Raw genomic sequence first — 18,821 nt, 5'->3', positions numbered from 1 at the left:
TCGCCCACCATCAGTGCCCGACCTCACTAATGCTCTTGTGGCTGAATGGAAGCAATTCCCCGCAGCAACATCTAGTGGAAAGCCTTCCCAGAAGAGTAGGGGCTGTTATAGCAGCAAAGGGGGGATACCAATTCCATATTAATGCCCATGATTTTGGAATGAGATGTTCGACGAGCAGGTGTCCACATACCTTTGGTCATGTAGTGTATATATGTGATGGTATGTATAGACATTGTGGACTGTATGTGGATAGAATATGTAGTATATCTGTAGAACACGTGGATAGAATAGTATATGTCCAGCAATAGTTGAATAGGATGGCCATGACTGGAATACAGTACATATGAAATGTGTATAACAGTAAGTAAACATTATTAAAGTGACCAGTGTTCCATTATTAAAGTGACCAGTGTTCCATTATTAAAGTGGCCAGTGTTCCATTATTAAAGTGACCAGTGTTCCATTATTAAAGTGGCCAGTGTTCCATTATTAAAGTGACCAGTGTTCCATGTCTATGTACATAGGGCAGCAGCCTCTAAGGTGCAGGGATGCGTAACCAGGTGGTAGGCGGCTAGTGACAGTGACTAAGTTCAGGGCAGGGTTCTGGGTGGAGGCCGGCTAGTGGTGACTATTTAACAGTCTGATGGCCTGGAGGTAGAAGCTGTTTTTCAGTCTCTCGGTCCCAGCTTTAATGGTTAAGCCTGCTCAGGTTACTCAAGTTACTATTATTTTGGCGTCACTTTTATTCTAAATAAGAATATAATATGTTTCTAAACACTTCTACATTAATGTGGATGCTACCAAGGTTACGGATAATCCTGAATGAATCGTGAATAATGATGAGTGAGAAAGTTAGACGCACAAATATCATACCCCCAAGACATGCTAACCTCTCACCATTACAATAACAGGGGAGGTTAGCATTTTTGGGAGGGGTATGACAACTCATCATTATTCACGATTCATTCAGGATTATCCGTAACCTTGGTAGCATCCACATTAATGTAGAAGTGTTTACCTATTCTATTCTTATTTACAATAAAAGTGACTCCAAAATGACCCAATACATTATTTACCATTCATTTCTATAGGACACAAAATAATCTGAAACACAACCAAAACAAACATAAAATGCATCCAACAAGCTTGTAGAGTCGCAAGCTTGATGCAGTCATTGCGTGCTATGAATATGGGACCAAATACTTTTTACTACTTTAATACACATATAAGTGGATTTGTCCCAATACTTTTGGTCCCCTTAAATGGGTGGACTATGTTCAAAAGGTGCTGGAATTTCTAAACGGTTCTCCTGATATGGATGAAAATACCCTCAAATTGAAGCTGACAGCACTTTAACCTCATAGTCATTGTATAATTTCAAATCCAAAGTGCTGGAGTACAGAGCCAAAACAACAACAAAAAATGCCACTGTCCCAATACTTTTGGAGCTCTGTACATGGCTTTCCCTGTCCATGCCCAAGGATTACAGCCACAGAACTGTCTCTCAGATCAGTTGTAATGGCCATGGCCTTCCACTACCCAGTACCCACCCAGTGCAGCCTCAATGCTAAAAACCTCCCCCTGTCTGTCTGTGTGTCAACAGGGAACTACCTGATCATGCCATCAGGGAACCTGCAGATAGCCAATGCCACTCTGGATGACGAGGGGCCTTACAAGTGTGCTGCCTACAACCCTGTCACACAGGAGGTCAAGACCTCCACCTCCACTGACCGGCTGCGCATACGCCGTGAGTCACCATGACCAAACACGACCAAACCCTTATTATGAGCATGATAAAGTGATGTGATTTGTAACATTGAAATACCTCTTAATAAGATGAGAACAAGGCCAGTCAGACTTAATTGATAAATAACCCAGTGATTAAACACAGTTCCCGCTCACCCCTTCCTTCTCTCTCTCTCTCTCTCTCTCTCTCTCTCTCTCTCTCTCTCTCTCTCTCTCTCTCTCTCTCTCTCTCTTCCTCTCTTCCTCTCTTCCTCTCTTCCTCTCTCCCTCCCTCCCTCCCTCACCTCCCTCTCTCCCTCCTTCCTCCCTCTAGGGTCGACATCAGAGGCAGCCCGTATCATCTACCCCCCAGTGTCTCGCTCCATCATGGTCACTAAGGGACAGCGTCTGGTTCTGGAATGTGTGGCCAGCGGCATTCCCACCCCGCAGGTCACATGGGCCAAGGATGGCCAGGACCTGCGTTTCCATAACAACACACGCTTTCTGCTCAGCAACCTGCTGATTGACGCGGCGGGCGAGGGTGACTCGGGGACGTATGAGTGTCACGCTGCCAACGGCATTGGATCGGAGAGCGCCGCTACCGTGTTGTATGACGTGCTGGTGTTCGGTGAGTAGGACCAACCTGTGTGTGTAAAAACAATAATGGCCGCACTTTGGGTTTAGTAGGATGATACTAAGATGAGGTGTTATGGATGTTTCTGTTCCTCTGAAGGCCCTGTGTGATGACATATTAAGAGCTCTGAAAGGATTTGAAACAGAGTTACTGTAGTAATGAGGTGGGGTTAACTTGGCTTATGGACTCGCTCCATTTTAGGGTTTTTTCGTGAGGAGAGTTTTGTCTGCGTCACAGACTTGATGATTAGACTGACTCCCGTTTGGCGAAGTGAGAGAAGAGTGGGCGCTGTGTGTGTGTGTGTGAGCTTGGCAGAGCCTTGTTGGGGAATATAAAGGACAGGGTTGTGTTATTTTATTTATTTATTTGGAGACTTGATTGAGCAGGACATGGTTATGGATGACTGTTTTTACAGTGATTCAGTGTGAGTTTGGGTTGTGTGCTCGTCTCGTAGCAGCTGGCACTAATTAAAGTGGTAATGACTTCTGCCTCTTCATGACCAGCCAACCATCAACTGACTGGCTTGGCCTTTCTCTGCATGGCATTGCCTCACTCACACACACACACAAATATACATGAACACACACACCGGCATGCACACCCATACAGACATAATTAATTAAGACTTAATAATAATAATAATATGCCATTTAGCAGACGCTTTTATCCAAAGCGACTTACAGTCATGTGTGCATACATTTTTACGTATTGGGTGGTCCCAGGGATCGAACCCACTACCTTGGCGTTCCAAGCGCCGTGCTCTACCAGCTGAGCTACAGAGGACCATCAATCTCACTCCCACACACCCATACAGACATACTTAATTAAGACTTAATCAATCTCACTCCCACACACCCATACAGACATACTTAATTAAGACTTAATCAATCTCACTCCCACACACCCATACAGACATACTTAATTAAGACTTAATCTAGCTCACTCCCACACAACCATACAGACATACTTAATTAAGACTTAATCTAGCTCACTCCCACACAACCATACAGACATACTTAATTAAGACTTAATCTAGCTCACTCCCACACAACCATACAGTCACTCACAATCAGCCATATATATTCTAGACATTACCTTACATTATACTCACTGACACACAAACAAACCATCTCTCTCTGCATGCTGGGAATTGTATGAGCGAGTGCCAGTGTTGTCTGGAGTTAGATCGCCTGTGTTTTCTTTCTTGTTGTCTTTTCTTGGTGGTTTTCCTTTTTCTATGCATGATTAAGGTTATTATAAATTTTTTAGTGATAGAATTAGGTATATTGTATTTCTTGCTATGAAAATGTTGCTTATGCGTCGAGGATGAATAAAGCGGTGGTGGTTTTTCTTAAAGAAGAGCGTCTTGTCGATCAGATGGTTGAGCATGGCGTGCTTCTTAAATGTATGTTTATTCAAGTTACGCCGCTTTTTTCTCTGTCAAAAAGGGTAACAATTTCGAAAGTACCGAGTTATTGGAGCGCGAGTTACTGCGGTTTGCAAGTTTGGGAAGTTTGCAAGTTCAATTAAGATTGCCCCGTTGGGTTGCAAACACCCGGCTCTGAAACAGGTTATGTCGTTTCGGCGACAGATGTTTGTTTTTGGACTCACCGAAGCAGACTTTGGAGTTATCGTTTAACCTCTTAAGGCCCAAGCTGTTTTTTTACATGCATTTTTTATTTCTCTTTGCTATTTGGGCTTATTGGAACCTAATTAGAATAAAAACTAAGTATCATCTTTTGATATGATGTACTTTTAGAGAAAAATGATGTCCACATATGTGGATTCATGGTCCGAATTGCATTAGGCTAACATTTTCAACACAACTAATTTAAGTATGTATGTATGTATTTAGTGATTTAATTGTTATTTATTTCATTGGGACCATGTACCGCTTTTTAGCTGCATCAGAGCTAGCTTTTTTCCCATTTTAGGTGTGTGCATGTTTACAAGCATATTAGCTGTTTCGAGGAGCCTCAGTCCATAAGTACACTTACGTGTACTTCATGTTTAGCGACCTACAAAGTTGCTAGTTTTACACTTTTTTTTTCAAATTTGCATGTCATGACAAATATACAAGGCTTTTATAAATATCTAAATCAGAATAAGCCATGAAATATGACAGAACTTCTACACAATTGTGGACATAAGAGCTAAAAAGTGCTGTCCACGTATGTGACCACTAAGCCCTAGGAGGTTAAAGTCAAGTATGATAACAGACTGTATATGGCTTATGCTAGTACGGGTAGTCAACATTGTTTTGAGTGTGGGGATGTTGGCCATAAGCGACATGCTTGCCCGAAAGGGAGAAGGCGGAGGGCGGGACGCTGGTGGTCCTCATAACGTCTGGGCCCACTGATGTAGGGAGGGTCAGATTTTATTGGTCAAGGCGGATGTTATGTTTTTTTCTTTTGTGGAATGTTTATGCTCCTAATGAGGGTACAGAGCGTATTTCTGTATTTGATCAAATAAAGGAAACCAAAAGACAGTGTGACCAAGAGGGGTGTATGGCTTTAGAGGGGGACTGGAACTGTACAGTGGATTTTACTGTTGATCGCACCGCTGAAGAACCTCACCTGCGGTCAGCTACTTGTCTGTCTGGTCTATTCACTTTCTGATGTGTGGAAAGGAAGAAATGCAAAAGTTAGGCAGTACACTACTGGTCAAACGTTTTAGAACACCTACTCATTCAAGGGTTTTTCTTTATCTACATTGTAGAATAATAGTGAAGACATAAAAACTATGAAATAACACGTTGAATCATGTAGTAACCAAAAAAGTGTTAAACAAATCAAAATATATTTGAGATTTGAGATTCTTCAAATAGCCACCCTTTGCCTTGATCAGAGCTTTGCACACTCTTGGCATTCTCTCAACCAGCTTCACCTGGAATGCTTTTCCAACAGTCTTGAAGGAGTTCCCACATATGCTGAGCACTTGTTGGCTGCTTTTCCTGAGGTCCGACTCATCCCAAACCATCTCAATTTGGTTGAGGTCAGGGGATAGTGGAGGCCAGGTCATCTGATGCAGCACTCCATCACTCTCCTTCTTGGTAAAATAGCCCTTACACAGCCTGGAGGTGTGTTGGGTCATTGTCCTGTTGAAAAACAAATGATAGTCCCACTAAGCCAAAACCAGATGGGATGGCATATCGCTACAGAATGTTGTGGTAGCCATGCTGGTTAAGTGTGCCTTGAATTCTAAGTAAATCACAGACCGTGTCACCAGCAAAGCACCCCAACACCATAACACCTCCTCTTCCATGCTTTACGGTGGGAAATACACATGCGAAGATCATCCGTTCACCCACACCGCGTCTCACAAAGACACGGCGGTTGGAACCAAAAATCTCCAATTTGGACTCCAGACCAAAGGATACATTTCCACCGGTCTAATGTCCATTGCTTGTGTTTCTTGGCCCAAGCAAGTCTCTTCTTCTTATTGGTGTCCTTTAGTAGTGGTTTCTTTGCAGCAATCGACCATGAAGGCCTGATTCACACAGTCTCCTCTGAACAGTTGATGTTGAGATGTGTCTGTTACTTGAACTCTGTGAAGCATTTATTTGGGCTGTAATTTCTGAGGCTGGTAACTCTAATGAACTTATCCTCTGCAGCAGAGGTAACTCTGGGTCTTCCATTCCTGTGGCGGTCCTCATGAGCGCCAGTTTCATCATAGCGCTTGATGGTTTTTGTGACTGCACTTGAAGAACTTTCAAAGTTCTTAATGTTCCATATTGCTGACCTTCATGTCTTAAAGTAATGATGGACTGTCGTTTCTCTTTGCTTATTTGAGCTGTTCTTGCCATAATATGGACTTGGTCTTTTACCAAGTAGGGCTATCTTCTGTATACCCCCCCCCCCCCCTACCTTGTCACAACACAACTGATTGGCTCAAACGTATTAAGAAGGAAATAAATTCCACAAATTAACTTTTAAGAAAGCACACCTGTTAATTGAAATGCATTCCAGGTGACTACCTCATGAAGCTGGTTTAGAGAATGTCAAGAGTGTGCAAAGCTGTCATCAAGGCAAAGGGTGGCTATTTGAAGAATCTCAAATATAAAATACATTTTGATTTGTTTAACACTTTTTTGGTTACTACATGATTCCATATGTGTTATGTCATAGTGTTGATGTCTTCACTATTATTCTACAATGTAGAAAATAGTACAAATAAAGAAAAACCCTTGAATGAGTAGGTGTTCAAAACATTTTGACCGGTAGTGTACACATGGCTAAATGTTAATGAAGGTCATATCAGTGCAGCAAGGTTAGACAGGTTGTATGTATCTGAGCACTACTGTAGTAGGGTGTGTTTTTCTGATCATCATATTGTGACTGTTGCTATTCACTTGTCCTGTCCACGAAGGTCATCACCTTATTGGTATTTTAATGTTAAGTTATTACATTATGTCATGTTTTGTGAAAGGTTATTGTTGTTTTGGGAAAAATGGAGGGTTATTAAATTGAATTTTGAGTACTTGAGACAATAGTGGGAGGCTGGGAAGGCCTACATACAGTTGAAGTCGGAAGTTTACATACACTTAGGTTGGAGTCATTAAAACTCATTTTTCAACCACTCCACAAATTTCTTGTTAACAAACTATAGTTTTGGCAAGTCGGTTAGGACATCTACTTTGTGCATGACACAAGTACTTTTTCCAACAATTGTTTACAGACAGATTATTTCACTTATAATTCACTGTATCACAATTCCAGTGGGTGAGAAGTTTACATACACTAAGTTGACTGTGCCTTTAAACAGCTTGGAAAATTCCAGAAATTAATTTCATGGCTTTAGATAGGCTAATTGATAGACATCATTTGAGTCAATTGGAGGTGTACCTGTGGATGTATTTCAAGGCCTACCTTCAAACTCTGGTCTGTCTGGTTCATCCTTGGGAGCAATTTCCAAACGCCTGAAGGTACCACGTTCATCTGTACAAACAATAGTATGCAAGTATAAACACCATGGGACCACGCAGCCATCATACTGCTCAGGAAGGAGACGCGTTCTGTCTCCTAGAGATGAACGTACTTTGGTGTGAAAAGTACAAATCAAAACCTGCTCCAAAACCGCCATAAAAAAGCCAGACTACGGTTTACATTTACATTTACGTCATTTAGCAGACGCTCTTATCCAGAGCGACTTACAAATTGGTGCATTCACCTTATGATAACCACTTTACAATTATTTATAAAAAAAATTTTTTAAAAAAAAGGGGTGGTAGAAGGATTACTTTATCCTATCCCAGGTATTCCTTAAAGAGGTGGGGTTTCAAGTGTCTCCAGAAGGTGGTGAGTGACTCCGCTGTCCTGGCGTCGTGAGGGAGCTTGTTCCACCATTGGGGTGCCAGAGCAGCGAACAGTTTTGACTGGGCTGAGCGGGAACTGTGCTTCTGCAGAGGTAGGGGGGCCAGCAGGCCAGAGGTGGATGAACGCAATGCCCTCGTTTGGGTGTAGGGACTGATCAGAGCCTGAAGGTACGGAGGTGCTGTTCCCCTCACAGCTCCGTAGGCAAGCACCATGGTCTTGTAGCAGATGCGAGCTTCAACTGGAAGCCAGTGGAGTGTGCGGAGGAGCGGGGTGACGTGAGAGAACTTGGGAAGGTTGAACACCAGACGGGCTGCGGCGTTCTGGATGAGTTGTAGGGGTTTAATGGCACAGGCAGGGAGCCCAGCCAACGGCGAGTTGCAGTAATCCAGACGGGAGATGACAAGTGCCTGGATTAGGACCTGTGCCGCTTCCTGTGTAAGGCGGGGTCGTACTCTGCAAATGTTGTAGAGCATGAACCTACAGGATCGGGTCACCGCCTTGATGTTAGCGGAGAATGACAGGGTGTTGTCCAGGGTCACGCCAAGGCTCTTTGCACTCTGGGAGGAGGACACAACGGAGTTGTCAACCATGATGGCGAGAGGGGGGGGGGGGGATTCAGCAGGGAGGAGAAGGTGGCAAAGAGCTTCCTAGGGTTAGAGGCAGATGCTTGGAATTTAGAGTGGTAGAAAGTGGCTTTAGCAGCAGAAACAGAGGAACAAAATGTAGAGAGGAGGGAGTGAAAAGATGCCAGGTCCACAGGGAGTCTAGTTTTCCTGCATTTCCCGCTCGGCTGCCCGGAGCCCTGTTATGTGAGCTCGCAATGAGTCGTCAAGCCACGGAGCAGGAGGGGAGGACCGAGCCGGCCGGGAGGATAGGGGACATAGAGAGTCAAAGGATGCAGAAAGGGAGGAGAGGAGGGTTGAGGAGGCAGAATCAGGAGATTGGAGGGAGAAAGATTGAGCAGAGGGAAGAGATGATAGGATGGAAGAGGAGAGAGTAGCGGGAGAGAGAGAGAGCGACTTTACAACTGCACATGGGGACAAAGATCGTACTTTTTGGAGAAATGTCCTCTGGTCTGATGAAACAAAAATAGAACTGTTTGGCCATAATGACCATCGTTATGTTTGGAGGAAAAAGGGGGTTGCTTGCAAGCCAAAGAACACCATCCCAACCGTGAAGCACGGGGGTGGCAGCATCATGTTGTGGGGGTGCTTTGCTGCAGGAGGGACTGGTGTACTTCACAAATAGATGGCATCATGAGGAAGGAAAATTATGTGGATATATTGAAGCAACATCTCAAGACATCAGTCAAGAAGTTAAAGCTTGGTCGAAAATGGGTCTTCCAAATGGACAATGACCACAAGCATACTTCCAAAGTTGTGGTAAAATGGCTTAAGGACAACAAAGTCAAGGTATTGGAGTGGCCATCACAAAGTCCTGACCTCAATCCTATAGAAAATGTGTGGGCAGAACTGAAAAAGCGAATGCGAGCAAGGAGGCCTACAAACCTGACTCAGTTACACCAGCTCTGTCAGGAGGAATGGGCCAAAATTCACCCAACTTATTGTGGGAAGCTTGTGGAAGGCTACCCTGTCTATCTGTCTATCTGATGGACAGATAGACAGCAAGACGGACCGAAACCTCAGAGATGCCGAATTAACAGCGTTGTAGTTTTTTTTTACCCAAGTTAAACAATTTAAAGGCAACGCTACCAAATACTGAGTGTATGTAAAATTCTGACCCACTGGGAATGTGATGAAATAAATAAAAGCTGAAATAAATCATTCTCTCTACTATTATTCTGACATTTCACATTCTTAAAATAAAGTGGTGATCCTAACTGACCTAAGAGAGGGAATTTTTACTAGGATTAAATGTCAGGAATTGTGAAAAACTGATTTCAAATGTATTTGGCTAAGGTGTATGTAAACTTCCGACTTCAACCGTACGTGTGTTTTGTCAACAGGACATCAAATCTATTGAATTGAAGTTGCTCACTCAGAATGACCCCGGACTAGTCATGAATTTACAGGACAAGAGACATGAACTGAGGTTGTTTTTACATGAAAGAGTGAAGGGTGCCTGGATTAGGTCTCGCTTTGCTACCCTCAAGGATATGGATGCTCCTAGTGCTTTTTTAAAAACCTGGGGCAGTCGACATCGCAACGCAAACAGACGGTCTGCCTTCGTCTCCTTTATGGGAAGGTGACCACGGATGACGGTGAGATGCGCCAACATGCCGTAGACTTCTACTCTGCCCTCTATAAGGCGGAGGATTGTGATCCTCTGTGTGCTGAACAGTTGTTACATGGACTTCCTCAATTGGGCACTGAGCAGAGAGATGCTTAGGACTCTGACATTACTCTGCAGGAGCTGTCCACTACAGTTATGCAGCTCTCATCAGGCAGAGTCCCTGGCATCGGTGGTTTACCATCTGATTTCTATAAGCACTTTTGGTGGTCTATTGGGGGGGATTTGTATTAAGTTGTGTGTGAATCTTTTCATGAGGGTTCTCTTCCTGTATCCTGTCAACGTGCTGTGCATTCATTGTTGCCAAAAAAGGGGGATTTGGCTCTTTTAAAAAACTGGAGACCTGTTGCACTGCTGTGTGCAGAATATACAATTATATCTAAGTGTCTCTCAAACAGGTTGAAAGAATATCTGGGGCTGTTGGTCCACAAGGACCAGTCTTACTGTGTACCTGACCGCTCTATTGTTGATAACTTATTTATAATAAGAGATGTTTTAGACATTTCTAAACTGTCAGATGTGAATGTGGGTTTGCTTTCTTTGGATCAGGAGAAGGCTTTTGACCGTGTGGACCACCAGTACTTGTTCAAAACAATGAAAGCCTTTGGGTTTGGGGATGTTTGTTTTGTCTTGGATGAGTTTACTGTATGCTGGGGCCTCATGTCTGGTGAAGGTGGGGGGTGGTTTGAGCTGCCCCGTCCCCGTCCAAAGGGGTACCAGGCAGGGATGCCCAATTTCAGGACAGTTATATTGTCTGGCAATTGAACCAATGCTTTGTTTTTTAAGAGCGAGGCTTACTGGTTTCTCTGTGCCAGGGGTTATGAAGGGTCCCACGATAGCACTGTCTGCGTATGCAGATGACGTGACAGTTTTTATTACGGGGGTGAGGATGTTAAGGTTCTCTCAAACGCTTTAAAGGTGTATGAGGCGGCCTCCTAAGCTAGAGTCAATTGGGAAAAGAGTGAATTGCTGTGGGCAGGTCAGCTTCAGATAGGGTCCGCTCCATGGTTACCAGGGGGGATTCAGTGGGGCAGAGATGGGATAAAGACTTTGGGGTTTTTTCTAGGCTCCGATGTCTTTCAAAAAAAAGAACTAGGAGGGTGTAGTGGAGAAGGTGTTTGCCAGATTGTCTAGGTGGAAATGGGTGCTACCCCAGCTGTCTTATAGGGGAAGGGTGCTGGTAACCAATAACCTAGCCGCGTCTACCCTGTGGCACAGACTAATGATTTTACAGCCACCTGGGGGTCTGATACAAGAGCTTCAGAGGACCCTTGTCAATTTCTTCTGGTCTGGACAACATTGTATTAAAGCTGCAGCCTTGTAGCTGCCACTGCACGAGGGTGGGCAAGGCCTGGTGTTCATTTCTTCTAGGATCATGGCTTTCCGGCTTCAAGCAGCCCTGAGACTGTTGTACAGTGACGGTTCTAGCAGGGTCGATGCAGCCTACACATTGATGAGGAGAGCGGGCTGTTTGGGCTTAAACAAGCACCTTTTCCTCTTAAAGCTAGAGGGGTGTGATTTGTCTGGCCTGACTCCATTCTATGAGTCTGTTATGCAGGCTTGGAGAGTTTGTCATGTCCCGTAAGGCCGGCACGCCACCAGGGATGTGGCTTTTTGAAGAGCCTCTTTTTTATAACATTTACATTACATTACATTTAACACTGTCATCCAGTCCCGTGTATGGGTTCAGCCAGCCTAGGTTCATGCCTGTTAGGTGTGGGGTGCACCAAGCTGGGTCATATGATGCTGAGCAGGAGCAGATCATTGGAGGAGCTGGGAGAAAGAGCGGGGATCAGATCATCTCGCCTACTCAGGAAGGTCGTAGCTGAGGTCTGCGAGTACTTCATCGGCAGTATGTGACTGAACCTTCCAATTCTGATCGGTGGACAGAGGGTCTGGATTATGTGTTCCCTGCGCTGAATGTTAGTGCTGCGGCGGGGGCATTAGAGGAGGACGTGGGGATGCTGCTATCCTTCGATACCCTGGAGCTGGGGGAGTTCAAGGCGGTGGGAAAGAAGGCCATGTACAAAATCTGTGTGAAAGTGTCCCAAGCTTCTTCCTTGGAAGGGGTAAAATCGACGAGATGGGCGGGTGTGTTTGGTCCAGGTGCCTCCCCAATAGGCTGTTGGCGGTCTTTATACAAACTGCCTGTTGAAAAGAGGACAGCTGACCTCCAATGGAGGATAATACATGGAGCTGTAGCCAACAATATGCATCTGGTACACCTGGATCCTACTGTTAGGGAAGGGTGTCCATTCTGTGCTGAGTCTGAAACTCTGGCACATCTGTTCTTACAGTGTCCCAGGTTGGTCGGGATGATTGACCTGATCACTGGTTGGTTTTCAGCTCTGGGAGAGGTTTTCTCTTCCCAACAGTTTATATTTGGGCTAAAGTACATGTTTAGTAGAAGGGGTGTAGTTCTCTTGCTTAACTTTGTGTCAGGGGCCGCTAAATTAGCAATTTGGAAGACACGAAAGAACAGTATTTGGGGACAGTGGACTGTGGATGTGGTGGGAATGCTGCAGGGGATGTTGGCAGCGATACTGAGGGTTGAGTTTGCCTATTACAAACTGGTTAATAACATTGGGCTGTTTGAGTATATGGGGTATTCAAAGCCTGTTGTGTTTAGCTACTGTAGAGGAAGATTTGGTGTTGTGTTTTTAATTGATGTGTTTATTGTGTTGTGGGTTCCCAGACCCAATAAAGGTTCTTCAAATCTCCTCTTGTTCTTCAAATCTCTCTCTCTCTATATATATAGAGCCTCCCCAGGTGACCGTAGAGCTCCAGCAGCAGGAGGTGTTGTGGGGGGAGAGCGTACGTTTCAGCTGCCAGGCCAGGGGTAAACCCGCCCCCTCTGTGGTATGGCTCCACAATGCCCGCCCCCTGGCCACATCGCCACGCCACCGCCTGTCTGCCCGCGTGCTGCGTGTCATCAACGTGGGCCCACAGGACGACGGCCTGTACCAGTGCATGGCCGAGAATGGCGTGGGCAGCTCGCAGGCCGCCACCAGACTGGTCACCTTGCCAACCAGTAACCCGTCGCGGTCAGGGAAGCTGCCGTCCAGCCTGCGTCCCCTGAGCCCAGACAAGGTGCTGCGGGAGCAAGCCCCAGTGAAGCCTGGGGCCATGGGTAGCGTGCTGACCCTGGACTGCTCTGAGCTACCTGGGCAGATCTCTGTGGCAGAGGCCCCTGTCATCCTCAGCCAGCCCAGGACTGTCAAGGCCGACTTCTATGATCTGACCTGGAAACCTCGCCACGATGGAGGGTCTCCTGTTGTGGAGTATATTGTCAAGTACAGAAAGGTACAGGCTAGTTGACTCATAAATCCACACATATTTTACACACAATGTTATGCTCATTCAGTGTTTTATTGTCACATCCATAAGTACAGTGAAATGCTTAACTTGCATGCTCTACCCAACAGTGCAGCAATCAATATCAAAATAGTAGAACTAATAAAAATGGAGAGAGCAAAACATACAGATATAATAAAGTTGTCTACAATGACATGTCTTTACATGTCGTCACACACTAACTAATGCCTCCTCTCTTCTCTCTCCCTCTCTCCCTCGCTCTCTCTCCACCAGATTGAGGACCCTCCGGGTGAGTGGACCAGCAGCAGTATATCTGGGTCTCTCCACAAGCTGACCCTGGCCAAGCTGCAGCCAGCCAGTCTGTACGAGGTGGAGATGTCTGCTAAGAACTGTGCTGGCCTGGGACAACCCGCCATGATGACATTCAGGACAGGCAAAGGTATATTTATTTACCTATCTATTAATCAAAATTACTATAATAAATGCCCCCATGTTGATTCCCCGGTATTTGAGTATTTTTGCTAATACTCTTGTTTCCGTGCCAACAGGTCGTAAGGGTCCAGGGGGGCAGAACGAGCCCCCTAAAACTCCTGCAGTACCATCACCTCGCCTCTCTCGTAAGTCCCCGTCCCCCTCCTACTGTCCAGTATGGTTGGAACATCGATGGACCACAGTTACAACTCTTAATAGCCCTTTCAGCTCTTTATAACATCCTAACTGAGCCGTTATAAAACTGTTTGACTAACTGTTAACCCCCTCACTTTTCTACTCTGTACTAACATGTGATCTGTCTTGATCTCTCTTTCACTTGTAACACTAAAGGATGAGCTCACAGTAAGTCTTTGTAAGTTTGTTACGTTACCTGCTTGTCTCTGTGTGTGTTTTGGCTTTAATGTTATTGAGAGTGAGTCTGTCTTTGTGTCAGTGTGGTTGTATGTGCATTAATATGGAACAATAATAGATTTGATGTCCGCTTAACCTCTATCACTTTTCCACAGCTCCCGAGGCCCCTGATAAGCCCACCATCTCCACGGCGACAGAGACGTCTGCATACGTAACGTGGATCCCGCGTGGTAACCGTGGTTTCCCCATCCAGTCATTCCGGGTGGAGTTTAAGAAGCTGAAAGGGAAGGGGGGAGGGGAATGGGAGGTGGCTGTCACTAACATCCCCCCCCAACGACTGTCTGTGGAGATCACTGGCCTGGAGAAAGGTGAGCTTCATCACCATCATCATCATCATCATTATCCCTCATGATGACAAATGGCCTCATCATCATTAGCATGACTCTGATTATCATCAACATTACTGTTTTAGTCATCATAATCATACCTATTTTAATAATGACTGTAAGTAATCAACATGGTTACCATCTGGTCACCATTAGTGTGTGGACAGAGAAAGACGTAGACAGTGTAACTGGTGTTTGGTTATTTTAACCCGTGTGTGCTTTCTGTTTCCCTGTAGGCATGTCTTATAAGTTCCGTGTGTTGGCAGTGAATGTGATTGGCGCCAGCCCCCCCAGTGTCCCCTCTAAGGCCTACACGGTGGTGGGTGGCGGCAGGCCCAACGAACGCCCTGTAGACGGACCATACATCACTTATAATGAAGCCATCAACGAGACCACCATCATCCTCAAATGGACGGTGAGTGGAACAGGCTGTGTGTAGTTTATGTTTGTGTTGTCATGTTAGAAGTATGGCTGAAAACTCTTAATACTATCATTTTGTTAATATTAAATCTTTCATATATTTTCTCACCACAGTACACTGCCGTCAACAACACTCCTGTCTACGGTTTCTACATCTTCTACCGTCCGACAGACAGTGACAACGACAGTGACTATAAGAAGGACGTGGTGGAAGGTGACCGCTACTGGCACTCTATCACTGACCTGCAGCCTGAGACGGCCTACGACATCAAGATGCAGTGCTTCAACGAGGGAGGAGAGAGCGAGTTTGGCAACGTGGTCATCCTAGAAACTAAAGGTATGCAGATCTCGGTCTCTACCTGTATAGCCATCTCAGTAACACATGTACGCTCACAGAGAAACACTAGAACACCTGCTTGTTAAAAACGCAACATTGTTCATATAATTCATTTTATAGCCTGACTGTGATAAATGTTATCAACTAAATGAACCCCTCCCTCCCCCAGCTCGTCTGAACCAGCGGCCCTTCCCGTCGGAGACGTCGTCCCAGAGACCAGAGCACTCCGGGGGGCCTGTGCCCCGCCCCAGCGACCTCCCCTACCTCATAGTGGGCGTGGTCTTGGGGGCCCTCGTGTTCATCATCGTATCCTTCATCCCCTTCTGCCTGTGGAGAGCCTGGGCCAAAGAGAGTGAGTATTGCTGAGGATAAGGACGAGGAGGGTGGTGGTAGTAGTTGTTGGATCAAGTTCGGTTTAGTCACAAAAACAACTGTAGTTGTTTGAACTCAGAGTATCTTAAATAATCCCCTTCCTAAGGCCTCCCGAGTGGCGCAGCAGTCTAAGGCACTGCATCGTCATTACAGCCCCGGGTTCGATCCCAGGCTTTGTCACAGCCAGCCGTGACCAGGAGACCCATGAAGCGACCCACAATTGGCCCAGCGTCGTCCGGGTTAGGGGAGGATTTGGCCGGCAGGGATTTCGTTGTCCCATCGGGCTCTAGCGACTCCTTGTGGCGGGCCAGGCACCTGCAAGCTGACTCCGGTCGCCAGTTGGACGGTGTTTCCTCCGACACATGGTGCGGCTGACTTCCGGGTTAAGCGAGCAGTGCAGCTTGGCAGGGTCGTGTTTCGGAGGTCACATGGTTCTTAACCTGGCATGAGTCCGTAGAGGAGTTGCAGCGATGGGACAAGACTGTAACTACCACTTGGATGTCACGAAATTGGGGCGGGAAAGAAACCTAATTTACATTACATTACATTTACGTAATTTAACAGACGACCTCCTCACCTAGAACCCCCCCCCCCCCCCCCCCCCCCCCTTCTAACTCTGACTTTGCTGATAGCTACTTTATAAAGGAAAAATGTAGTGACTATAACTGTGATATGTGGTTGTCAGATCTATTGAAGCTATCTTAAGATGAATGTAGACGCCATGGATAAATGACTTAAACGTAACTGACCAATCCCGCCATTTTGAATTGACTAATCCCTTGATATATCAGCCCTGGAAGTCCTTCCATGTCTAACAACGGTTTTCTCCCCTCCAGAGCAAACGTCAGACCTGTGTTTCCCAGCCGTGGCATCCCCTGTCTCCTCCTGCCAGTACACCATGGTGCCCCTGCAGGGCCTGGCAGTGGTTGGGCATTGCCCGCTGGACCCCCACTTGCCCCCGCCGCACGCCGTCTACCCCCCCAACGGACTGTACACCTCCAACGGGAAACACCTTCACCCCACACACTGCCTGCCAGGACTACATCAGGTCAGACTGAGTTCTGTCCACATTGGGAAGCTAAGCTCGCCAAGTTTCATGTCTTGTGCATCTCACCAATAAATCAGTTTGTAGCGTATCAGCTTCGGGCACATTATTGTTTTTCATGTGTAACAGAAGTCTAACTGATGTCTCTTGTTCCTATTGCAGGAGGATGTGGAGTGTGATATGGAGTGTGACACACTGCTGCCACATATCATGTCAAACGGACACGTCCCAGTCTACCACTACTCTAACAGGTAGATACAGTACTGTTTTCACATATTCTCAATTTCAGTCAGTCAGTCTGTCTCTGTGTGTATATGTACACGTGTGTGTGTGTATATAAGCATTCTCACCCAAACATGTCCCTCTCTCTATCAGTGAGCCTGAGCATCATGGAGACGGAGAAGATCACTGCTTTCTGCCTGAGGACTCCACCCTCCAGCTCCTCAACACCTCAGAACAGCCAATCAGCACTCAGGACCCGACGGGGAACGCCCATTTTTACAATGGGGACATCATACGGGAGGATGACATCAATCAAGGTACAAGTCCGTTCTCACAAAACTTTAACATTATGCAACTTATGCATTTACCTCACACTTGAGGAGCTATGAATGTGTTATGCCCACTGCAGATTTCAAATGACCATTTTAGATAAACATGTATTTTCTTCCCCTCTGTCTGTGTAGACCTACCCTGCTCTCTCTCTCCTCTGCTACCACTGGAGGAGGAGATCTCCACGGCGACATCAACAGCTACAACGCCAGAATCCCAAGATGCACTTCCACTCCAGGAAGTGAACACTCTCCAGAGTGAAACACCACCGGTAGAACAAGGGACGTCAGATTAAACGGACGCTTGAAAAAACGCTATAAGAAAAACACAAAACAAAGTATTTATTTTTGTATCACAGATATTTATATATTTATGCTTTTGTATATATAAAAATGTTGTTTTATGCTGTGTACAAGGATATGTTCATATTGGAAGACACTTATCTGTACGTCCTGTCACTACAACCAGGACAAAGGGAGTTTCTGTTATCATGTTGTAATGCTGCTCTGTGTTATAAGACAGATCTGTGATCGTATATTAATATCTGCATTTCTTGAGGAGGAAGGGGGAGTATCTGAATGTGATTCCAATCCTGGTGCTGATTTAAGTCACAAATGAAATCTTCAACAGAATGTGAATGAGATACTACTGGATGGAGAGAAGCGCCATTCCAGTTTCTCTGACCCGGCACCAGCAGCACATCTACCAGTCTCCTCAGTCATTCCCTGTAGAACTCCAATTGTCCACTTATTCACAACTCAGACATCTGGTTGTTATACTATCCTGATAGCCGCATGTCAGCTGGAAACAAAAGACCAATGGACAGGGTTGTGCTGCTCAGTAGAGACGAAGGGGGAGCAAGCATTTGGACGAGGTACTACCTGAAAATGCTCAATGATAATGCACATTGGACGCAACCCTCGTGTATGTTGTGATGCAGTGTTGTGTATATACTCCTGCTTCAATCCTGTTTAGTGTTGTCATAATGGTGCGATTCTCAAGGTACAACCGTCATCCGTTTTGTATAGAAATAACTGAGAAATATTATGCATTTTTCATTAACAAAGTATTAACAAACGTATGCAACTTCAAAGCATTCTGTCTTTTGTCGTTTTTAGAGTACAGATATTTATATATTGTATAGTTATTTATTTTTAGGAGCCAGATTTCTTTTTCTTATCACTGAATGGGAAGCATTCTGGAAGGTTTATCTGCTACGTTTTATCTTAGACATAACTTCTGAAATGACGGTTTGTTTACTGTTTATGCTGGTCACTATTCCAAACGACTGTGCCTTGTAAAGGAATCTTTGACTGGTGCGTCCGTATTATTCTTCCCTCACAGATTGGTGCATCAGTATTAGCCTTCCCCACGAGGCGTCAGATCAAAATGAAGGAGTTCCTGAATCTATAACCCATCTTTATGTGTGTAGACGTTATGGTTACACAGGCTGAAGCACTATTGCATGTAAATAAAGCTTATAATGAACCACCTTGGTTGTTTGTGCGTTTCATTTTAACCCTGTTAAATGGTTTGCGGTTTGTAGGGAATTGAAATAAGTAGGCGTAATCGCAAAGATACCATTTCAGATTTGTCCCTCACTTGATTTATCCTTCACCCAACTGAA

At 45.3% G+C, this 18,821-nt stretch overlaps 1 protein-coding gene across 1 annotated transcript in view; it reads left to right on the top strand.

Annotated features, from left to right (window-relative positions):
* Nucleotides 1-18,686, top strand: part of LOC311150284 (brother of CDO-like) — a 48,660-nt gene extending 29,974 nt beyond the window's left edge. Inside the window, exons 5-17 of the mRNA XM_084187669.1 lie at nt 1,604-1,747; nt 2,060-2,353; nt 12,683-13,227; nt 13,513-13,678; nt 13,788-13,856; nt 14,238-14,450; nt 14,705-14,883; nt 15,003-15,225; nt 15,395-15,577; nt 16,434-16,645; nt 16,805-16,893; nt 17,018-17,181; nt 17,329-18,686. Of these exons, the coding sequence (XP_084043795.1) occupies nt 1,604-1,747; nt 2,060-2,353; nt 12,683-13,227; nt 13,513-13,678; nt 13,788-13,856; nt 14,238-14,450; nt 14,705-14,883; nt 15,003-15,225; nt 15,395-15,577; nt 16,434-16,645; nt 16,805-16,893; nt 17,018-17,181; nt 17,329-17,489 (2,642 nt within the window). The 3' untranslated portion in view covers nt 17,490-18,686. The remainder of the gene's footprint in view (nt 1-1,603; nt 1,748-2,059; nt 2,354-12,682; nt 13,228-13,512; nt 13,679-13,787; nt 13,857-14,237; nt 14,451-14,704; nt 14,884-15,002; nt 15,226-15,394; nt 15,578-16,433; nt 16,646-16,804; nt 16,894-17,017; nt 17,182-17,328) is intronic.
* Nucleotides 18,687-18,821: the final 135 nt, after the last annotated feature.

The sequence above is a fragment of the Coregonus lavaretus genome (genome assembly GCF_964263955.1).
Source record: "Coregonus lavaretus genome assembly, chromosome: 2".
Classification (NCBI taxonomy): Eukaryota; Metazoa; Chordata; class Actinopteri; order Salmoniformes; family Salmonidae; genus Coregonus; species Coregonus lavaretus.
The sequence above is the reverse complement of the archived record's forward strand: the minus strand, read 5'-3'. Positions and strand labels throughout refer to the sequence as shown.